Here is a 19,427-nt window from a genome sequence, read left to right as displayed (position 1 = left end):
GCAACTTATATTAAAATGTGAAATCGGGGCTATCCCAGTGCCACCCTGGCCTAATCTGGACAGTCTCAACTGACCTCTGGCTCAAGCACTCGCAAGGCTGAGCCAGGAACCACTTCTGTATCACCAGACTGTACCTCAGTGTGGTACAAAAGTGTGATTAACAGGGAATGGTTACTGAGCAAAACTGACCTTAAGGTAAAGTTCCATAATACAGCATCTTTTTAACTTCAGATTTTTGCTAACAGCTCCTTCACAGATTTTACTGCAGTTAGCTGCAAAGGTGAAGGAGCACAGATCAAGTGCAGAACCAAGCAAAAATCAGGGCAGTGAGTGTAACTGCACCATGGCCGAGGGAACAGACAGCACAGACGTGGGAAACCCAGAGCACAGCTGGGTCTGGAGCCCCAGAGCACAGCTGGGGTGCAGAGGGTGGCTCTGGTGACCTGGGCAGGGTCACTGTCCCTGCCCAGCAGCCACGAGCACAGTTCATGTACCTGCAGAGCCTCCACCTCCTGTATCCAGTCCTTGGCCTTCTGCACTGCGTCCTTGAGCGCCGCTCCGTTGGGGAGGTAGGCTGGGATCTCCTCCAGTTCCTTCACTGCTGCTGCAAGGCTGCTCAGGGACTGTCGGGGTCTGGGGAGCACAACAGCTCAGATGTGAGATGCTGCATTACAGGGGGGGCTCTTCTACTCACCAGGGCCATTAAAATCAGAGGGTCACACCAAACAATGGTGTTATGTCCAGCCCTGGGCTGCACCCAGCACAGCCTGGGCATCGGGAATGCAGGGGAGCTTTAGAAATGTTGGCTCACTCCAGGCTCCTACTAGAAACTTTCTCACATTTTGACTCAAGGAAGATTTACCTTTCATTAACTTTTCAGTGACAGAACCCTGGATCCTCAAACACTCACCAAAACCCCAACCAGAACCAGCTGAACGATTCTGCTTTAGAAGGCTAAACTGCTGAAATTTGGCTTTTCTCTACTTCCCAGTTTGATTTCATGGTTTTAGAAAGGTACAAACACAACACAGCTCAATACTGGAGGTTAAACCCAAGTTTAGTCAGCTCTGTGCTCTATTAAGTTATTTTAAAACACTGTGGTTAGTAGTGGGTGAGAGACACTCCCATGCTTTCATAAGTATGAGGCTGGGGCAAAATTGGAAAAAAGGAAAGGGAAAGGAAAGGGAAAGGGAGAGGGGAAGGGAGAGGGAGAGGGAGAGGGAAAAAGTCAGGAATCTTGAAGGGAAAAACCTGGCACACAAGTTTGCAGCACCCCCATTTTTCTTCAGAAATCAGGAGGTCAAAACAACAAGCAAGAAAATTTTTCTTAGTAAGGATGTATTTGGCCTATTTCCTTCTCCCCTGCACCAATTAATATGGAAAAGTCTCCTCCTTGTTAGTTAGAAATAGTCCTACATGGACTATAAATTTTACCCACTGAAGGTACATATCTAAGCTCCATCTGGACTCGCATCCTCCAGCCTGACACTGGGTGGGAGAAGAAGGTGGAAAAGAAGGAAGAAGAATCTTAAACCCCTTTCTTGTGGTAAAAGGAGGAATTTGCATAATGACGGTGGAGCACCACAAACACAGCAAGGCAACCAAAATGACTCCACGCCTCATCCTCCTTCTCCAGCCCTGTCCCTTCTGGCTGGAACAAGCTTTGCCTTCCTGCTGTGAACTGGATGAACAAAGGGGAGCCTCTTCAGGAGTCATGACACTTCCATCTGGAACAGCTCCTGGAACTCCAAAACGCAACACTGAGATTTAGCTCTACCTGGCCTTTATCAGGTTCCTGGCTTTGTCATCCCAGTGCTCGGACACGGTGAGGAGCTCCTGCAGCTTCGCCATCGCCTTCTCCACTGCCGGGTAGGGCGCGAGTCCCACCCCCGAGTCTATGAGACGCCTCATGTCATCCAGAGTGAGGGAGTTGTGGTCTGAGGAAGCCAGGTGCACATCCTCGAGCCAGCGGGCCTGCTCCAGGCGCGTCCGCAGCTCGGCCAGCTGGGGCAGGTCAACGTCAAAGTCAAAGCTGACGTCCAGCAGCTCCTGCAGCTCCGCAGCACTGGGCATTTCCTCAGAAAGGAGTTTTTGGCTTTGCTGTTGGAAAGCTTCCACACGGTCAAGAAGGTCCTGAAATACACAAATGCAACAATAAATCAAGAGAAAAATCCACTGCCAAGTCACTTAACCGTGGAAGTGCAAGGTTAACCATGGAGTGCAGGCTCCTGGCAAACGCCCCACTGCCACACACACAGTGCATGTGGCAAATTAGCCCAGTGTCTGGAACACTTCAACTCTGTCTTCAACAGACAATGTATGTACCAGCACCTCCTCATACACAGATGTGGCCACAAGCTTGAGTATCCCAGAACAAGGGAATTCCACCCCCAACTCCTGTGAGCTGAGACAGGTGTCAGAAAGAGGGTTGGGAAGAACAATCTAAAGGGAAATTGAGTGTGCCACAAGTGCTGCTGTCTGGCTTTGCTCTGGAATGGTTCAGAACGGCAGCTGAGGAACAGAAAAGTGAGGATTATGAAGGCTTTGAAGAACACTGGGATGCTCTGGGATTCATTTCTGCTGCACTGTTAAGGTTTTTGAGCTGCACCCCACAGTGCCAATGAGCCACAGGCATTTTACTCCCTCATGCATTGCTACTCCTTCTCTCTCCATACCCTCTGCAGCTGATCACCCCAAAAGGTACCTCTGGGGCTGTTTGCACTTTTCCCAGGGTAAGGCACAGTCACCCAGAGCAATCCCACTGCCAAGGCTGGGATTATTCTGCATGGAGCATCCTGCCCAGTGTTTCCAGTACTGCCTGAAACGCTGTTCCTGCAGGAAGTTCTTCCCTCACAGCTGACACCTTGGCACCTTGCCAGCAAGACTGTTTCCCAGGGTGGGCAGCCTCCCCCAGCATGGAATAAAGCCTTTATAAGAGACAGATTAAACTGTGAACCCATCTCCAGTTACTGTTGGTCATTTACATTAACAGCATAATTTACATGACTCCATATAATTGAGGCTTGTTGAGGATGATACAAAGGAACACCCTGACCATATGTGTTTGCTATTTCCCTGTTCAAGAATGCCAGATGGAGAGGAACTGTTTGCATGTCTGGAATTTCCGAACTTCTGCTTTTCAACCAGCAAGAGAACTTCACAGCTCCAGTGCTATAAACAAAAAACTGTAAACAGGATTCTATCAAATCTGATCCACACACTGCAGGGCTGATAAAGCTTCTGAGGCAGCAGCCAAAGCCGAGTTGAACTGGTCTACTCCCATTCAGTTACACAACACTGTCTGGACTCTCAATGCTGTATGGACACTTAAGGGACAGTTCTGGAGCTGGACACAGCATCTCCTGGTTCCAGGTGTCACAAATATGCAAAGCTTTTCTCCTTTAAGACAGGAATTGCAGCTGCCCAGACTTTATTTTTCTTTTTTTTAACTGCCCCTCGGTGTGATATGCAACATTTTGGCAAATTCTGAAGCGAAATTTTGAATGACTTTCAGCTTGTCTGAGGGCTGATCATCTGGGGAGCACAGAAACAGGACCAGCTGCGTGGGGGACACAGTGACCTGACTCCCTGACAGCAGCACGTTCTCTGCTAGAGCAAGGATTTGGGCAGCCTGGGCTGGGTTTGGCTGGAGTTATCTGTGGGGTTTCCTGGAATGTGGGTAGAGAACATGAGGAGGGATCTAATTACAAGATTATAAGAAAGCTGATTCCGGACTAACAAAGAAGGAAAGTGATAAGAGAGAGCTCCCTCAGAGTACTGAGGGAGTTTGAATGTTCTCACATTAACCTGGTTTCTCTCAAGAGCAGACCAGTTAACTGACCTCAAACTTTTAACCTTTGTTGTTCAGGTCATCCTGCTGCTTCTCCTGCACTCCTTTACACAACACTAACACTTTGATTTGCCTGTGTAGTATAAAAATCTGCTGCCCATGAACTCCAGCAGGTCAGAGCTCCCTTCCTGAATCCCCTGCACACAAGTGCCTGCCAGTGCACAGGTATTAATTCTTGGAGCAAACAGTGAGACAGGAGATGGATGCAGTGCAAATCCATCCCTGCAAATGCTCACGTTCTCTCCCCTAGGATTTCCAAGTTACCTTGAGCAGTGGTGTCTGGCTGAGGACACAGGGTAGGGCATAGAGCTGCCTCACGAACAGCCGGAGCTCGTTCACTGTCAGCTGGTTCTGACACTTCCCTCCTCCGGAGCGGTACCTGCAATGACACGGTTCAGCTTTCCTGGTTACCACTGAAAAAAAATAGAAATAAAATATCTGAACTTCAAGGCCAGGTTGGACAGGGCTTGGAGCAACCTGGTCTACAGAAGTAGTCCCTGCCCATAGCAGGGGGTGGAACAAGATGAGCTTTAAACTTCCTTCCAACCCCAAACATCCTAGATTTTTTTTATTCCCTAACATTCGCTCATGATTTCTCGTCAGTCAGGCCTTACTGAGGAATAACAGAATATTCACAAGCACCCAAGCAGCCCAGGGCTCACATACAGGGGAAACCTCAGTCCGCCACTGCAGAACGAGCTATTGTTGAAACACTCATATTAAATGGGATTCTGGAACAACTACTCAGCCTTGGAAGGGCACTGGTTATTATGGAATAAAATTAGGCTTTTTTCCAGAACACAAAGCAACTGTGGATAAACTATTCAGTTATGTTGCAACAGCTATTGTAGTCAGCTCTGCCCATGCCCACACCAAAAGAGAACAAATCCCAATTCTGAATGGGTTTTATATTGACAGGTCGTGTAGGCACTTCTGAAAAGTCCTCTCTACACTGAAATCAGCACTTTTATTTTTATCTAAAAGCTTTGTATCAAATGAGTGGCTTAGAAGTGTTAACAAACTGGCCAATATTAAAAACCTCTCTAAACTCAAGCCACTGTTAACGAGGTCTGAGAACCCCGAACAGAAAAGGAAAGAGATCCCTTACAATGCTGGCTCCAATTGAATCCACAGTGTGTCATCTACACAAAAGAGGAGAACAACAGCCCAGCAGGATATGCCAGCACGACTGGAATGTGAACACTATGAAATTAATTTTAATTTATCACTCTGGGTTAAAAATAGGTATTTTTAAAGGATACACAGGATCGCATTGGGAGTTCAAAACCCCACAGTCAGTTGAACAATAAAATGAATTCAAAGCCTCAGGTACAACACAGTTTTCCTCACAGTGTGCTTTGTTCTACTGTTTTCTGTGGAAGCTCTATGGTGTCTTCTAGGGAAAGGCACAGGTTTTTAAATATATAAATATTTATTTACATATACATATCTAAATGGCAAAACTGACTCTCACAAGATGTTTTTGATAACCAGAAAATACATGAGCCTAAGAAAAAGCCAGACAGAAGCCACCCCACGTCCATCCAGGGTTATTAATCACAAAGATCTCCAAGCACAAGGTCTCTAAACTCTTGGAGACTAAGGAGCAGAACAAATTTCACAAGGCCTAGAGAGGGAAGGGGATGGACAGGGACAACATTCCTTTATGGCAGCAGGGCAGAAACACTGTCCCCTTTCAGTGCCAGGAGAATGAGGAACACGCTGTGCTCTGGCCCGATTTAGATGTTCACAGAACTTCTTCCAATCTGGGGAGGTTTAATCCCCCAGCACCTAGAGAAGCAGAGGAAATAGGAATGTACAGCCCATTTGCATCTCTTCAGGTAATGCAGACAAACTGGTGAGCAGAGTGACAGGATTTACTCTAAGACAATATCATCATCTCTCCTGGTCTTCTCCCCAGGAACCGCTGTGTTGGCTGTACTGGAGGAGATCCTCCCGTGTCACTGACTGCCATGACTAACAGGGACAACCTTCCCACAGGAGCCAAGTCTCCTGCACGACTCTTCCAAATTTGGAATCAGACAAAAATGCTCAGTCCACAATGGAAAGTTTGCCAAAAGCACGAACCAAATTTTAAGCAGAATCCACAATCCTTCCCAACCAACACCCGGCACTCAGCATGATGAAGGCTGCCCAGCATCCTGCAGCTTTAGGCAGATGAATCTGTATTTGATGTAACACTTACTAAGAAATTAAAGAGATAATTCTCTTCTTTATATCTTCCTTCACAGGTTAAGAGCACTCCCCTCTTCAATCTTTTAAGAAAAAAGATAATCAAGTACCGTGGTTTTTTAAAACTCCTAAAAATTATGAAGACCTGAAACTGGACTTCTCCCAGAAACATGCTAAAAAAAGATCAAAGTAGAAATGGTGAGAGAAGGGCTAAAGCCTCTATTAGAGCAAATGAGAATCTCAGTCCAAGCACTGCCTTGTCGCTGTGTGGAGCAGCACAGGATGATGCCCCAGGGGCTGGCAGGCCCAGCTGTGAGGAAGGCTGAGAGCCTCTCATGGTGACAAGAGAACAGACCTAGTCAAGGAGATGAAGATAAAAATTGCTCCCAGCTCTTCCCAGGCCAAGCAAAGTCAGGGACACATTCAGAGCAGGAAGGACCCATCTGGCACAGAGCAGCTGGGAAGGGCCTGGCTGCTGCTCCCAGTTCAGCATTGGGAGACCTGAGCAAACACCAAGGATGGGAGAACCCAGACGGGGGATGCCAGAAGAAGAAGAGATGGCTCAACACCAAATGAAGGAGAAGATCAGGAGTGAACAAGTCCTTTGATGATGGCACCACAAATGTCCAGGTTGGAAGTTCCCTGCGTGGCCAAAGCCTGTGGGAATGCTGAATTTCTCATTCCCAGCTGCAATATTTTTATGTTGCTATGACACATAAAAGCAACATATGAAGAGGGGCTTCATCCTCTTGTGTGTGCAAGACAGCAAAGGTGAATTTTTATGAAGTCCCTGCTACAAAGGCTTACACAGAGATCACCAGGAAGGAAGACAAGAATCATGTCTAAACGTGACAGCAGAATATTCTACTCCAGAAGTCCTTCCAAGCCAGTCTTTGAAGTACTGCAGGAACACAGGAGTGACAAGGTACACAACTCCTGCTGAGGCAAGTAACATGCAGGAACCACACACGTGCAGTTCCACCAGCACAAAAAACAACTGCTCCAACAAACATCATGTTGTTCAAATCAGCAGAAATGGGTGAAAGTTGGCCAGATGGAACAAATGAGACTCAATTTTTCCTGGAGTACTCCATACTTTAGACTGTTGGACATGAGCAATACTGTCCTCCACATACATAAACACAACATTTTCTTAGAAACCACTGTGCCCTGAGGCTCGATGTGCCCATGGTGAGTGTGGGTGCCATGACCAATGGCTTTAAGCTGAAGGAGAGCACAGTTAGATGGGATATTGGGAAGAAATTCTTCCCTGTGAGGGTGGTGAGGCCCTGGCACAGGTTGCCCAGAGAAGCTGTGGCTGCCCCATCCCTGGAAATGTCCAAGGCCAGGCTGGACAGGGCTTGGAGTAACCTGGGCTAGTGGAAGGTGTCCCTGCCCATGGCAGGGGGTGGAGCAAGATGATCTTTAAGGTCCTTTCTAACCCCAAACCAGTCTGGGATTCTGTGTATGGGTGGAGAATGTGCAGCAGAAGATGGTAACTTGTGGATCCTGAGAAAAAGGCTCTTATATCAATACAGGCACAACCAGACTCATGTAATGAAGAGATCTGGCCTTGGCCTTCTGTTCTTCTGGCTCTTTTCAACTTATTTCAGACATGGAAGTGCCAGCAGGACCAGGCAGACAGTTCACAAAGGACCTGTTACTCAAACACTGCCCTACCTTCAAAGCTCTTGAGCAAATAACCTGTCTAAAAGATTCGATATAAAGAGCAGGTATTTTTCAGAGTTTTCATACAACATTCTCACCAGCAGCAGCTCAGGGAGTTAAGGAACTTCATTTTTCCACAAGACAGAGAGTTATGAATACAATGACACCGGCACTATGGACAGATTTACAGCCCCCATGGCACAAAGACAAGTGGACTGTATCTTGCTGGCTGTGACTTTGTCTTTGTACCACACCATCTTTTCCTTTCAGGGAACACTGGAATAAATTTACTGCCCAACTGTCACACACGGAGCAAGAGGAGATTTGAAAGCTCAGAATGTTTAACTTATCACACGCAATAAAGGTGAATCTCCCTGTCATAGATGGCTCTCTTGAGGACACTGAGAGACTCCTCCAATTTTTAAGTCTTGCAGAACACTGGAGTCCATCACTGGCCACTGACATCCATCTCTGGTGCCTCGATTTGGCTGCAGACACACAGTGACACTCACCTGGTTTGTCTCTTGCCGTTCAGCAGCTGCTGGGCCACCGAGGCACATTTGTCCGCGTCCTGTGTCACCAGCCGGAGGTGTCGCAGCAGGTCGTTGTCTGGAAACTTTTTCATTTCTGATTCTTCTATCAAAGCCTTAAAACTGATGAGACCTGTTGGGAAAGACATTAAGTTAAGAAGTCTCCCTCTGCCATGGATTTTCCATGGTAAGGCATAGAAACACAACACATTAAGTGCATTTCTATTTCTACTCCGGTTTTATTTTGTGTCAAAGAGATTTACAGTCTCGTCACACAGGGACAGCTTAGCATCATTTCTGGGACTGTAACAGCTGAAATACTTATTTTAAAACATGAAATGACATATGATTTCTTTTGGCTGTCACGTAAGAAAAAAGTTGCTACTAAAAACCTGAAAAATTAGCCCTTTTTATGTGCTGCAGACAACAGGTAAGACGCTCACTTTTTTTGTTGTTAATTTTTGCCTCCAGAGCCTCGTTGACGTTGGAAGCCCACTCGTTGTAGGACTCCGCGCGCATCTTCAGCGCGTTCATCATCGGGTACAGCTCCTCCAGGGTGTAGCGGTACCTGCAGGCAGCACAGAATTCAAATTAAGACCTACAACCACACCATGTTCTTCCTGAGACAATTTCAACATTGCAATTACTTCAAAAAGCGATTTCAGCAGGACAATTAAGGAATTGTGAAACTGTCTTAAAGAAAGCTCCATTCCCGCAGGACAAAGATCTACCAAATAGCAAAGGAAAGCTGACAACAGGAAGGAAAGCTCTGAAAAGCAAAACAATATGTCCTGGCAAGGACTGGATATAAGGGACAATGACCTTGTTGCTATAAATAAAAATGCAAACTAACTTAGCCAGCAATTTTTGCCATTATAGAGCAAGAAGAGCTGAATGCTGAAGAGAAAGAGGCTTTGTGTGCAAGCACAAAACAGGCCTGTTGTTATGGGGGCACTGGATTTGCAAAGGACTGAAACAGAAACAGAAACAGAAACCAGCCCTACTGACAGCAAAGCAAGCACCAGATTACCAAACCACAGTACCTACACAGACAATGATAACTTCAGATCATGGTATTATTTGCTATCTCAAGCTTACCCCACTTTGTATTTGTAGGTGGGACAGGAGCAGAGGTCCTCAACATGGTACAAGCACACCAACAATCCGGGTTTACAGGGACAATAAACTGCTGACATGAAGCAGGTGGTTTTACACTTCAAACACTGTCGCTCGTCATCAGGGAACAGCTCAAATGTCACCCTCTCTGAGTCGGTCACTCCCTGCAAGAGAGTGTTACATCACTTCAAAGCCTAACAAAGAGGTGACTGTTACAAAGAGGTGACTATTCCAAGCTAAAACATCAGAAGGTAAATTTATCAAAGAAATAATGAAGTTTTTAGAAATAAGATATTAAACCCAGGTAGATAGAAATTTTGGTTAATGAAAAACCAGCTTTTCTGACTACATTACTGAAAGGAGAAATATTACTTTAAAAGCAACATTTGAACAATATTAAAGGGCAGGTGCTAAAACAAGGTGCACAATAAATGATTCTTTACCCAGGTGGTCCTCTGAAATTCATGACACAGGAAGGAACTATGTATCCCTAAGCCACTGACTCCCCACTGAAAGTACCAGCATGTCCTCACATCACTGTTTCAACTGTTCCTTCATTCATTATAATAAATCCCATCCCTGGAAGTGATCAAGGCCAGGTTGGACAGGACTTGGAGCAACCTGGTCTAGTGGAAGGTGTCCTTGTCCCTGGCAGGGGAGTGCAATGAGATGAGCTTTTAGGTTCCTTCCAACCCAAACTATTATTTCCAACAACTCACCAGTTTATCAACCTTCTCACGCAACCTCTTCTCCTCTTCAATCATAATAGCCATGTCTTTCTGGACCGTAGATGCCACCACAACGTCCAGAACATCTGCTTTGGAAGCCATTTTACAGATCATCTCATCGTGGGAGAACACGCAGTAGCGGTTCAGCAGCCGGTAATGCTCCACGCACTGGCGGCCCAGGGGCAGCTGTGGGACAGACATTGGGGGGGTTCATTTGGACAGTGACATTAAGGCACTAACTCTTCACACAACTGACCGAAAACTATCCCAGGGAAAGGCCAAGACAAATCTTTCTTGCAGCAACGTTCATCCTTCAGAGTGTAAAACGAGAGAAATCAAGACAGAGTTGTGCACGCCAGGAACGCTCATGGCTCTTGCCAGAGGCCTCTGTGGGTGTGAGCTGTGTAGCTGGGGGGGTGTCCTCTCTGGAGAGGCTGTAATTAGGGGCAACTAAATCACCAAATCACAGTGGGCTCAGGAAGACCCAAGATAAAAATACACAGAGGCCAGGGAAGCGTCAGAAGGACGAGTACAGGCACCTGCCCTGCTCCCACCACTCGAGGGATGGCCCATCCCAGGCAGGTGCAGGGCATGCTGGGCCTTCTTCTCCCTGACATGGCTTGTTTATGGGGACATAAACTGTGCTGCAGCAGGAGAAACTGCTGACTCTGTGCACTACTGAAGTCCCTAACTGGCTGCAGGCAGAGCACACAATTCACCATGAGCTGGGCAGGTCACTCCCAGCTTTATTTTAAGGTCAGGCAGATAGTGATGTTCAGGGGACAATGAGGTTATGTGCAAGTCCAGAATAAAACTCATGGAAAGACAAGAGGAAAAACCAAACCAAACCACTGCCACATGAGCACAGTTGTAGTGCAGAAAGCTTTCTTGCAATATTAACTCATCTTCCTCTTCTAAGTGATGTTTCTTAAGTCTAACAAACTTCTCAGTTGGGCTACACTTACAAATAGCCAAGACCTTTTTTGGGGGGAGAAAAAAAAAATCAGGAGGAGAGTAACTTGAAATATCAGAAGCTTCAAAGGATCTTTCTGAGATCAGACAACACTGTGTGTCTGAGTCATCTGCTGGGAAGAAAAAGTTACTTGTAACTTTGGAGCAACTCTCCTCCATTTGTGCATATTTTAAAAAAGACAAAGAACTTATTCACTAACTGTGACCTAATAACTGTAATGTGTGCCCATCTCTGCTGTTTCAGTGAGCTGAGTGAAGCTTACTGTGAATGAAGTACTGGTCTGCAAACTTTCTGTTTGAACTTGAGAACTTTCTGCTCCCTTCTCATTGGAATGTTTTTCCCTAAAAACCTACAGCACCTCTGCTATCCAAGAGTATGTGCTCACATCAGATGCAATTCCCATTTTTCTGCCCAAGAGGACTATCAAGGTCTTTAACTGTTCTTAATGTGTGTTACATGTATCACCTGATTTTATCACAGAAGCTAAAAGCAGAAAACATATCCACATTGAATTTGGTTTCCAGCTGCAGAAAGTACCTCTTAGAAAATTCCCAGTGCAATAAATTGGGAAATCTCATTCCAGCTTTTGATTTGAAAAGGAATTTGGGAACACAAAAAGGAGCAGACTCCAGCAGCACTGGTGTATCTCATCCTCCAGGCATGCATGGGGCTGTGCTTCCCTCCTGCTGCAACAGCTCCATCAGCCCTGATGTACAATTCCAAACCAAATCTTTGGAACCAGAGGAAACCCACAGTTCAGCGCATGACAGAAACCCCTTCAGCAAACATCACACTGCCAGCAACAGGCTTCTTCTGATCCGTGGCCTAGATTTGTGCATCAGCAGGAAATCAGAGCTGTACAGCAGCTAAGAACAGGTTTGGAACTGCTCACTTAGGGAAAAAACTGGTTTGGAACATACCCAGTCGACGGTGCAGAAGTTCACAGCTTCAGCAAAGTTGAAGCCCTGGTTGAAGCCGCTGTGATAAGCTCTGGGAAAGGTGATCACAAACTCCCCAGCACACTGGTTGGTCCGGTACACCTGGGAGGACAGACAGACCAGGGTTAGGTCACACCTAAACAGAGCTGCCAGGAGAACATGGATTTCCAACTCCCAGTGACTTCTGTGAGGACTTTGAAGCGTTTTAAACCGTAAGCCCAGGAATCACAACTGGCATTTGGTAACAGACCATGTAAAACCCCGGAAAGCAAAGGGTTCCATTCAGCCACACCCCCACTCTGAACAGCTCTAAGTCAGCTTCCTGGGCCTGGTGCACCTCACTGCCTCTGTGCAGGTGCTCAGGGTTGGGGTTAGCACAGATCCAGCTCTCTCCAACGTGCAGCTGAAGGGGAAGAGAAATTGGGAACCCTAAAGTTCATAGTGCTGTAAATCTAACACTGTTGGGGCTATACAAGTCAGCATGCATGTTGTTAGGTCTTCCTGCATCTTTCCATTTTGGAGGCTACTGAAGCATAGGGGACACCAAAAATTTTGCTGCTTTTTCCAGATTTTCCTTTTAAGTCCCAAGGTCAGCTCATCAAAAGCCAATTACATTGTAAAGGGACATAATTCCCATGAATAATCTAGTATGGAATAAGATGGAAACTGATGAAAAAAATGTTTTTTAAATACCTAAGGACTTATCCAGGAAAAATAAGAGGATGTGGATGACAAATAAAGGAAGAATGGGGTTTGGGCCCTTGACAGAAACTCTATGCAAAAAAAAAATGGTGTCTGATTGAACAGACATACAAGAGCTCCTGCCATTCTTCCAAAGGTTGAGCCTAAACCTTCCAGCTGAGACAGAAATATCCAAGATGGATCTCCAGAGAAGAGTCTGCCAGTCAATTCCAAAGGCAATGATTCCACTGCCCATCTGTTCACACTGGCACATTACACTGGGTAAGGAAGATGCAGCACACATGGAAACCACCACACCATCTCTGTAATAAAAGTGGCTTCAATTATCAGCTTTAAGTAGAGTTCCAATCAAAGAGGGTTGGGTTTGGGGAGTAGCACAGGAGTCCGACACATACAGGCACCCCGTGGGCCATCAAAGTGTTCGGGTTCATTATGGTGACAAGTTGGTGCAAGAGATCTGGCTGGGACTCAAATAGCTCTGGAGCAAGTTTCTTCATTACATCCTCCAGCTGCTCAGCTGCGTACCCTGGGGCTCCATACCACGTTTTAGGCTCCCCCCTGCAAGATTATTAAAAAAAGTTAAATATAAGCAATCTTTAAGTTACATTTTCAGTCTTCTGCTTTAAAATACACCATGTCAAAAGAAGGGCATATCACCAGGAAGGACTGCAAAGGTTCTGTACCTTCGTGAATCTTCACATTTTACACAGGTCCCTCTCCTCCAGATCTGTTTTTTAATTGCCTACACTTCTGAGCAGGTACTTCAAATATTCTGGGGTGGGGGAAATAGTTTGAAGAAGTTCTCACTGAAGTTCTGCTGATTTCAGCACAACTTCAAAACACAAGCTGCTTGTCTTTTCCCACGAACACAAACTCCCTCGTGGGTTTAGCAACCAAAGCCAGTTCTTTCTGTCTTGTGCTTAACTGCCATAAAAGCAACACACAGGAAGTAGAAATCAAACTTCCAAATTATGCAAAAGACTTCAAGGGGAAAAACAAATCCATATCCAGAGGAGGAAAAAAAGAACTTTTAGCACCAGCTTAACCCAAAGCAAGCCAGCTGAGAGAATTCAGGTGATGCAGATGTGTTCCAGCAGATACTGTTTCAGGCCTACACTAGCACTGGCTCACTGCAGCACTGAGATGAAAATGCCTTCAGAGCCTTATAGAGAACGAGGTTAGAAAAGGTCTTTAGAAAGGAAAACAGACAAATCACCTTATCCCAGACTCCTGAGGAGCTGGCAGAGTAAAATTGACCCAACAGTGTTCTTTTTTTCCAGTAATCATGAGGCAATTGGGAGGATTCCAAAAGGAAAGAGTGAAATGTGAATCCAGAAGCCTATCCCTCATCCCTAGGAAGCCTATCCCTACCCCTGTATTCACACAGCCCCTGTGATGGGGGAAGAGGAAAGCCAGCAGGATGGGCTGTGGAGGGGGCACTTACACTGGTATCACAGTGAGAGTTGTTATGGAGTGTTAAACCACTAGGCAGCCTTGGACCTGGTCACCATCCTGGAATAACTCTGCAGCCTTGGACCTGAGCATTGTCCCAGAACAACTCTAGAGATTCATGAAGACCAGCAACAGATGCAACTAAAAACCATCCTGTGTCCAGACCCAACACTGGGTTAGTCAAGACTTAGTTCTGCTCCTTGATATGTGTCAGCACCAAGGAATGAGTGACAGCAGATATGAACTGTGCTAAACTTGGACCAGGATACTGGAACTGGCAGCCTCTGGACCTCAGGAGAACAGGCAAGAGAGAGAGACACTACTCTGCTGGTGGTGTTGGGGTGCCAGCCCTAGGGACCAGCACACTGCAGGTGGATGAAGGTGACAGTTCCTTCTGCACTGCTACCTGACTGCCCCACATCCTGCCTGTAGAAATACCAGCAGCAACAATGATAATTCTTTCTCTGACCAGGACTGACATCTTATTTATTAGTTTCCAAGCCTCTCTGAAGCAGAGATTTGGGTTTTTCTCCTTTTACCATTTCTAGAACTAACACAGGATTCGGAGTCCTGCAAGAGGACTATTGCCTTCAGCCCTGGGAAAGTTCTGCTGCTGCAGCCTGAGTCACTTGGGATTAGCTGCTCCCAGTGCTCCCATGGGCACGTGGGAGCTCTTCCACGGCATGTGGGAACACTGAGGATGGACACACCATCCCTAGGATTTGCCAGGAACCAGTCCTGACTTCTGGAGTCTTCAGAGTTTGCAGCATTGTCTCTGCAGCAGCAGGTTGTTCAGACCAACTGCTCTGGCCAAGAACAGCTTTAACCTCAACTGCACATTCCTCTCCAATAGGTTAAAACCCCAGACTTAAACCTCTACACTAAAGGGAAATAAAGAAGAATATCCTCAAATGAAAAGATGTCAAGGACTTTCCTGCTGGAGGATAAATTAATTGAAAGCAGGTCAGGAAACTCTCACGTGTATCAGAATGAACATATGTGTGCACATCATGTGTACACACTGAAGCACCTTCCTGGCCTTGCTGCAAACACTAATGCAATTTGGGGCACATTATGGAGGGCATAAAGCCATTCTAACAACAGGGAGTGAAGCTCTCCTCGAAGAAATGAAGGTTGTACTGCAAACAAACTCCTCTCCTGCCCACAGCTGTCAGCCTGACTGAAGACCCAGACAAAGGGGAGGAAAAAAGCAGCAACACATGACAAGGGAGATCCTTTTTACCATGTAATCCTGTCACTCCTTTACTTACCCCACTCAAACATTTGTTTTAGTAACAGTAAGTACCATGAAGGCAAGTGAATTAAGTCACTGGCTCTTGGGCTGCCCTACAGCAGCAGCTATTTCAGGGAGCAGCAACTGAATAACCAACTAAAAAAGGACTCTCTGGACAGCAGCTGGGATGTGGTTTTACTGTTCATGTGAACAAGAAAAGGGAAAGAGCTTGAGGGAAAGAGGTTTCAGGAAGAGTGGCAAGAATAATCCAGACTCTAGGAAACCTGTTGTAAGGTGAGAAGTTCAAGAAGTTCAATCTATTTAGAATATCAAAGAGATGGCAAAGATCTGTCCTGATTACACCTGACAAGTGTTGGCTTGATGAGAGGATTTATGACAGCATGATCCATCTAACAGACAAAACATGCCGGGTCTGAGTCGTTAGCTGAAGTTAAGATGATTTTTAAAAAAAAAACTTGCATGGTTTTTAGTTTACACTGAGCATAATAAAACACTTGATGGAGTATCTGCTGCATCTCTCATGGATTTTTAAAACTGGGAATGGATGTCTCTTTCCAAAATATGACCTCTTGTCCAAAAGCAAATCAATGTAGGAATTACACTGTCAAATTTAACCCTGCTGTGACAGGACAGCAATGGTTACTCTGGCTGAGCTCTATGAATCTGGTTTTAGTCCACTAATTAAGAAGCAGAAGGGGAAAGGAAAGGGAGATTGTTTCCCAGGCTGGGTTTATTCCTCAAACTCACCAATGCAGATAGTTAATGGAATAGCTCCAATGGTCTTCTATATGCCAACAAAAAGAGGAAAAGCACATTCCTACGTACAGCCAGGGCAATTTCATCCCACAGATGTCTGCAGTGATGTGAGCAAGCACTGACTGCTCCATCACAGGCATGTTGTTTAAATTCCAGCCACTATCAAGGTATTCCTGAAAATTGAACAGAACAGTCACAGGTTTATACAACAGGAAGTAAAAAGCCCAAGAAAATAAAACTGCTGAAGAGCAACAGAAGAAAAGGACCTTTTCCAACTGAGGAATATAAGAAACAGGTCAATGAATGAAAGACTAAATCCTTCATTTTCTTTGCCCCTTTCACAACTCTGACCTGACCTGCTTTGTTAAAATGAGACCTTTTTTATTTGGTTTTATTCAGTTTGGCAGTTATTTATTAACTACTAGGATAAACCTGTGGTGTTGGATGTCTGATCACAGTAAGTTTTATTTATTCAAAACCCTGATATAACTCTCCTTTTCTAATACTCTGCCAGATACACAAAACAAACACTTCGCAAACCAGTTCCATTACTGTGCTTTGAACCAAGGAGCCTTATTTAACAAAAAACTGCAATAAAAACATTCCCAGTGAACTCCAAGACCTACCTCTTCTTCTGGTCTAACTTTAAACTTCCCACCCCTAACTGGGAAGCCACTGCCAAACTCCTTTGAAGCAATGTCAGCTCCGTATTCCACAGTCACATCCTCTTCAATGGTACTGACAAGTCTCCAGAATTCTTTTTCAACCAGCTCAGTGGGGACCATCTAGGTATGAGAAGAAGAAAAAGGAGTATGTACTGAGGAATCAGTAGAGAAGAAGTATGTGCATCAAAGCTGTCTCAGGAAGGAACCTCCATTAGCTCAGAGCCTTTCCCCATTTCAGAACTGTTTCAACAAGAGAAAAAAACTGCAGCAGAAACGTGGTTCCAGGAAATGCTGCTACTCTCTTCTCTCAGGAATGGGTGACAGTCAGAGATCTCCTCCCTACAGACACTTCTTCAAAAGTGGGAAGAAACAAACAAAAGCACAAGCAGCTGGTGGAACAAAAAAACCATGACATCAGCAAGAATCAGGATTCACTGGCGTAAATGAGAACGTCTGACTTGGAATTTCATCCCCTTCAAAATCAGGATTCTTCCCTCCCTCTCCAGAGATATCTATTTTAACTAAGCACACTAAATGAACTCTACATGACAGCATCACAGTAAGGCAGGAACATACATGTACTGGCATGTTGAAATAGTCTGACTTGAAGGCATCAGCCATTTCTCCAAACGTGCGCAGGGTGTAGTCTCGTGCTGCTTGTTCAAACCCAAAGGCTTCTTGAGGCTTGTTACACTCCTGCAATTGAAAAGGGGATTGTTTCCGTATTAACACAACACTGTGCTCAGAATTTACACAAATGGGCTACTATAACAGCATGTGAGGAATAAGAAGGCAGGACACCTCACTGAAATGAAGTCACTGCCCCAGGGATCAGAAGAAGAAATGCTGCTTGATTCACCAAATCACAATATTTATTTATTTATAAATCTGCATAAACATTAATGAATTAATATGCCTGATTTCTCCTTACTGTTGTAGAGCTATGCAGAACAAGATCCATAGAGTGCTACACTGAAGCACCCAGTGAGACTCCAATTTTAGGCACAGAGGAAAGGATGCCAATTAGATGCTCTTCTAAGGCACACCAATTTTTGGCATTAAGTGACAGCTTTCCAATTTGAAGCACGCCCACTCTTCATTTTAGCTGTACCTCTATCACCTTGTTTGCACAACCTTAAATAACAACAAACTGTATTTTCAATTCCTATGATCGATCTTAAAAATAATCCACAAAGTATCCTTCAGCCTGACTGTAATAGTTTGTCAGATTACCTGAGCCAGACACTGGGGACACCTCCAGTCCCCTTTGGGAACATCATGGAGGGGTGGAATTAAACAAAAGGTGTGGTAACTGTCATCACAGCCGTCGCACAGCAGCAGCCGGTCCTCGTCATTCCCACTGCCACACAGGAGACACACGTACAGATCCACCTGGAACACAAAATTCCAGAGTGGGAATGTGAGTACTGAAGGTAACTCTCATCTGCAACATTTCCCAAAGCTTATTGTTCCACTTTATCTCTGCAATGGAAATGAGATAGATACTCATGTAAAAGTTTAAATGCTCCTCTCTGTAATTTAAGGAAGGACCACAAGAGCTGCAAGCCCTTCCATGTGTTTTTTTTTTTCCAAATGCCAGAAGACTTGACTCAGTGCCAGGACAGTTCACATCAGCAGCACTGTGGCCTCAGCAGGTATAACCCAACACCCGCTGGGGGCTCACAAACCCTTCTCCTGTTGGTGTGCTCAGGTGTTTCGTTCCCCTCTGAGACCATGTGGCCTCAGAAGAGAGAAAGAGGTTCCTCCTCTTTTTCCCCCAGAGAAGGCACCAACCTCCCAGGAGAGCTTTGGGCAGGGGAGCAGCTGCTAATTGTGGTGGAGCAGCTCCTGAGCCCCAAGGAACAGGCACAAGCATCCAACCTTGGCAGGGCTGTCTGCTGCCTGTCCAACACCCCACTCTCACCAGCAACAGCCTGAAAAGCTCTTCCCAAACACAGAACAGAGCTGTGAGGACAGGCAGACCCTCATCTCCTGCTCCCCCCCACAAGCCTTTTTCACGTGGGGCACAGTGGTGTCAGGCTTCTGGTATTGCCCTCTTCATTCTCAGCTACAGGTGTGGATTAAATGAGAAGATGTTTGTTTTAGGAGGGACTCAAGTAGTGGCACAGGCAGAAAGAATCTTGGCATCGGCTTTTCAAAAGTGAGACAACTACCAGAGCTTTCAGGTTGGGGTTTCTAGGAGGGGGGTTGGTGGTGTGTGGAGAGTTGGAGCAGGAACGGGGTTGTTTTTTTTAAGATGCATTTCAATAACAGAGCTGACAGTTTAGTGCTGAAATTGTGGAATTAGGGGAAGGTGTGTGGAAGTGCCACAGCCTGCACTGAGCTCCCCTGAAGTTAAAGAGCAATGGGGAGAGATCGGGTCATACAAGAACCACTTCCACTGGACTAGGCTTTCAAAATGCTTATTTTGAGACTGTACCTTGGAGACAAAAAACAAGTTACTTTAGTTATAGATGGTGAAACTTAACCATCCTGTCATTTCCAGCTTTGTAAAGCCAGAACCTTTAGCAGTATGGATATTCCAGCAGGCACAGGCATGCTTCAGCCACAGGGTTCTAGGAAGAACACAGGAGTCCTCAG

General features: G+C 45.6%; 1 protein-coding gene across 1 annotated transcript in view; it reads right to left on the bottom strand.

The window, feature by feature from the left end:
- The window catches only part of KDM5B (lysine demethylase 5B), a 55,044-nt gene that overhangs the window by 10,737 nt on the left and 24,880 nt on the right, over window positions 1-19,427 (bottom strand). Inside the window, exons 8-20 of the mRNA XM_027697681.1 lie at window positions 18,060-18,218; window positions 17,403-17,522; window positions 16,788-16,946; window positions 16,153-16,334; window positions 13,094-13,256; window positions 11,979-12,098; window positions 10,077-10,271; window positions 9,340-9,521; window positions 8,685-8,809; window positions 8,224-8,374; window positions 4,115-4,229; window positions 1,778-2,133; window positions 495-633 (exon numbers count right to left, since the gene is read on the bottom strand). Of these exons, the coding sequence (XP_027553482.1) occupies window positions 495-633; window positions 1,778-2,133; window positions 4,115-4,229; window positions 8,224-8,374; window positions 8,685-8,809; window positions 9,340-9,521; window positions 10,077-10,271; window positions 11,979-12,098; window positions 13,094-13,256; window positions 16,153-16,334; window positions 16,788-16,946; window positions 17,403-17,522; window positions 18,060-18,218 (2,166 nt within the window). The remainder of the gene's footprint in view (window positions 1-494; window positions 634-1,777; window positions 2,134-4,114; window positions 4,230-8,223; window positions 8,375-8,684; window positions 8,810-9,339; window positions 9,522-10,076; window positions 10,272-11,978; window positions 12,099-13,093; window positions 13,257-16,152; window positions 16,335-16,787; window positions 16,947-17,402; window positions 17,523-18,059; window positions 18,219-19,427) is intronic.

The sequence above is a fragment of the Neopelma chrysocephalum genome, unplaced genomic scaffold, assembly GCF_003984885.1.
Source record: "Neopelma chrysocephalum unplaced genomic scaffold, ASM398488v2 Primary Assembly neopelma1_122, whole genome shotgun sequence".
NCBI lineage: Eukaryota > Metazoa > Chordata > Aves > Passeriformes > Pipridae > Neopelma > Neopelma chrysocephalum.
Note: the sequence above shows the minus strand (reverse complement) of the source record. Positions and strands in the feature narration are given on the sequence as shown.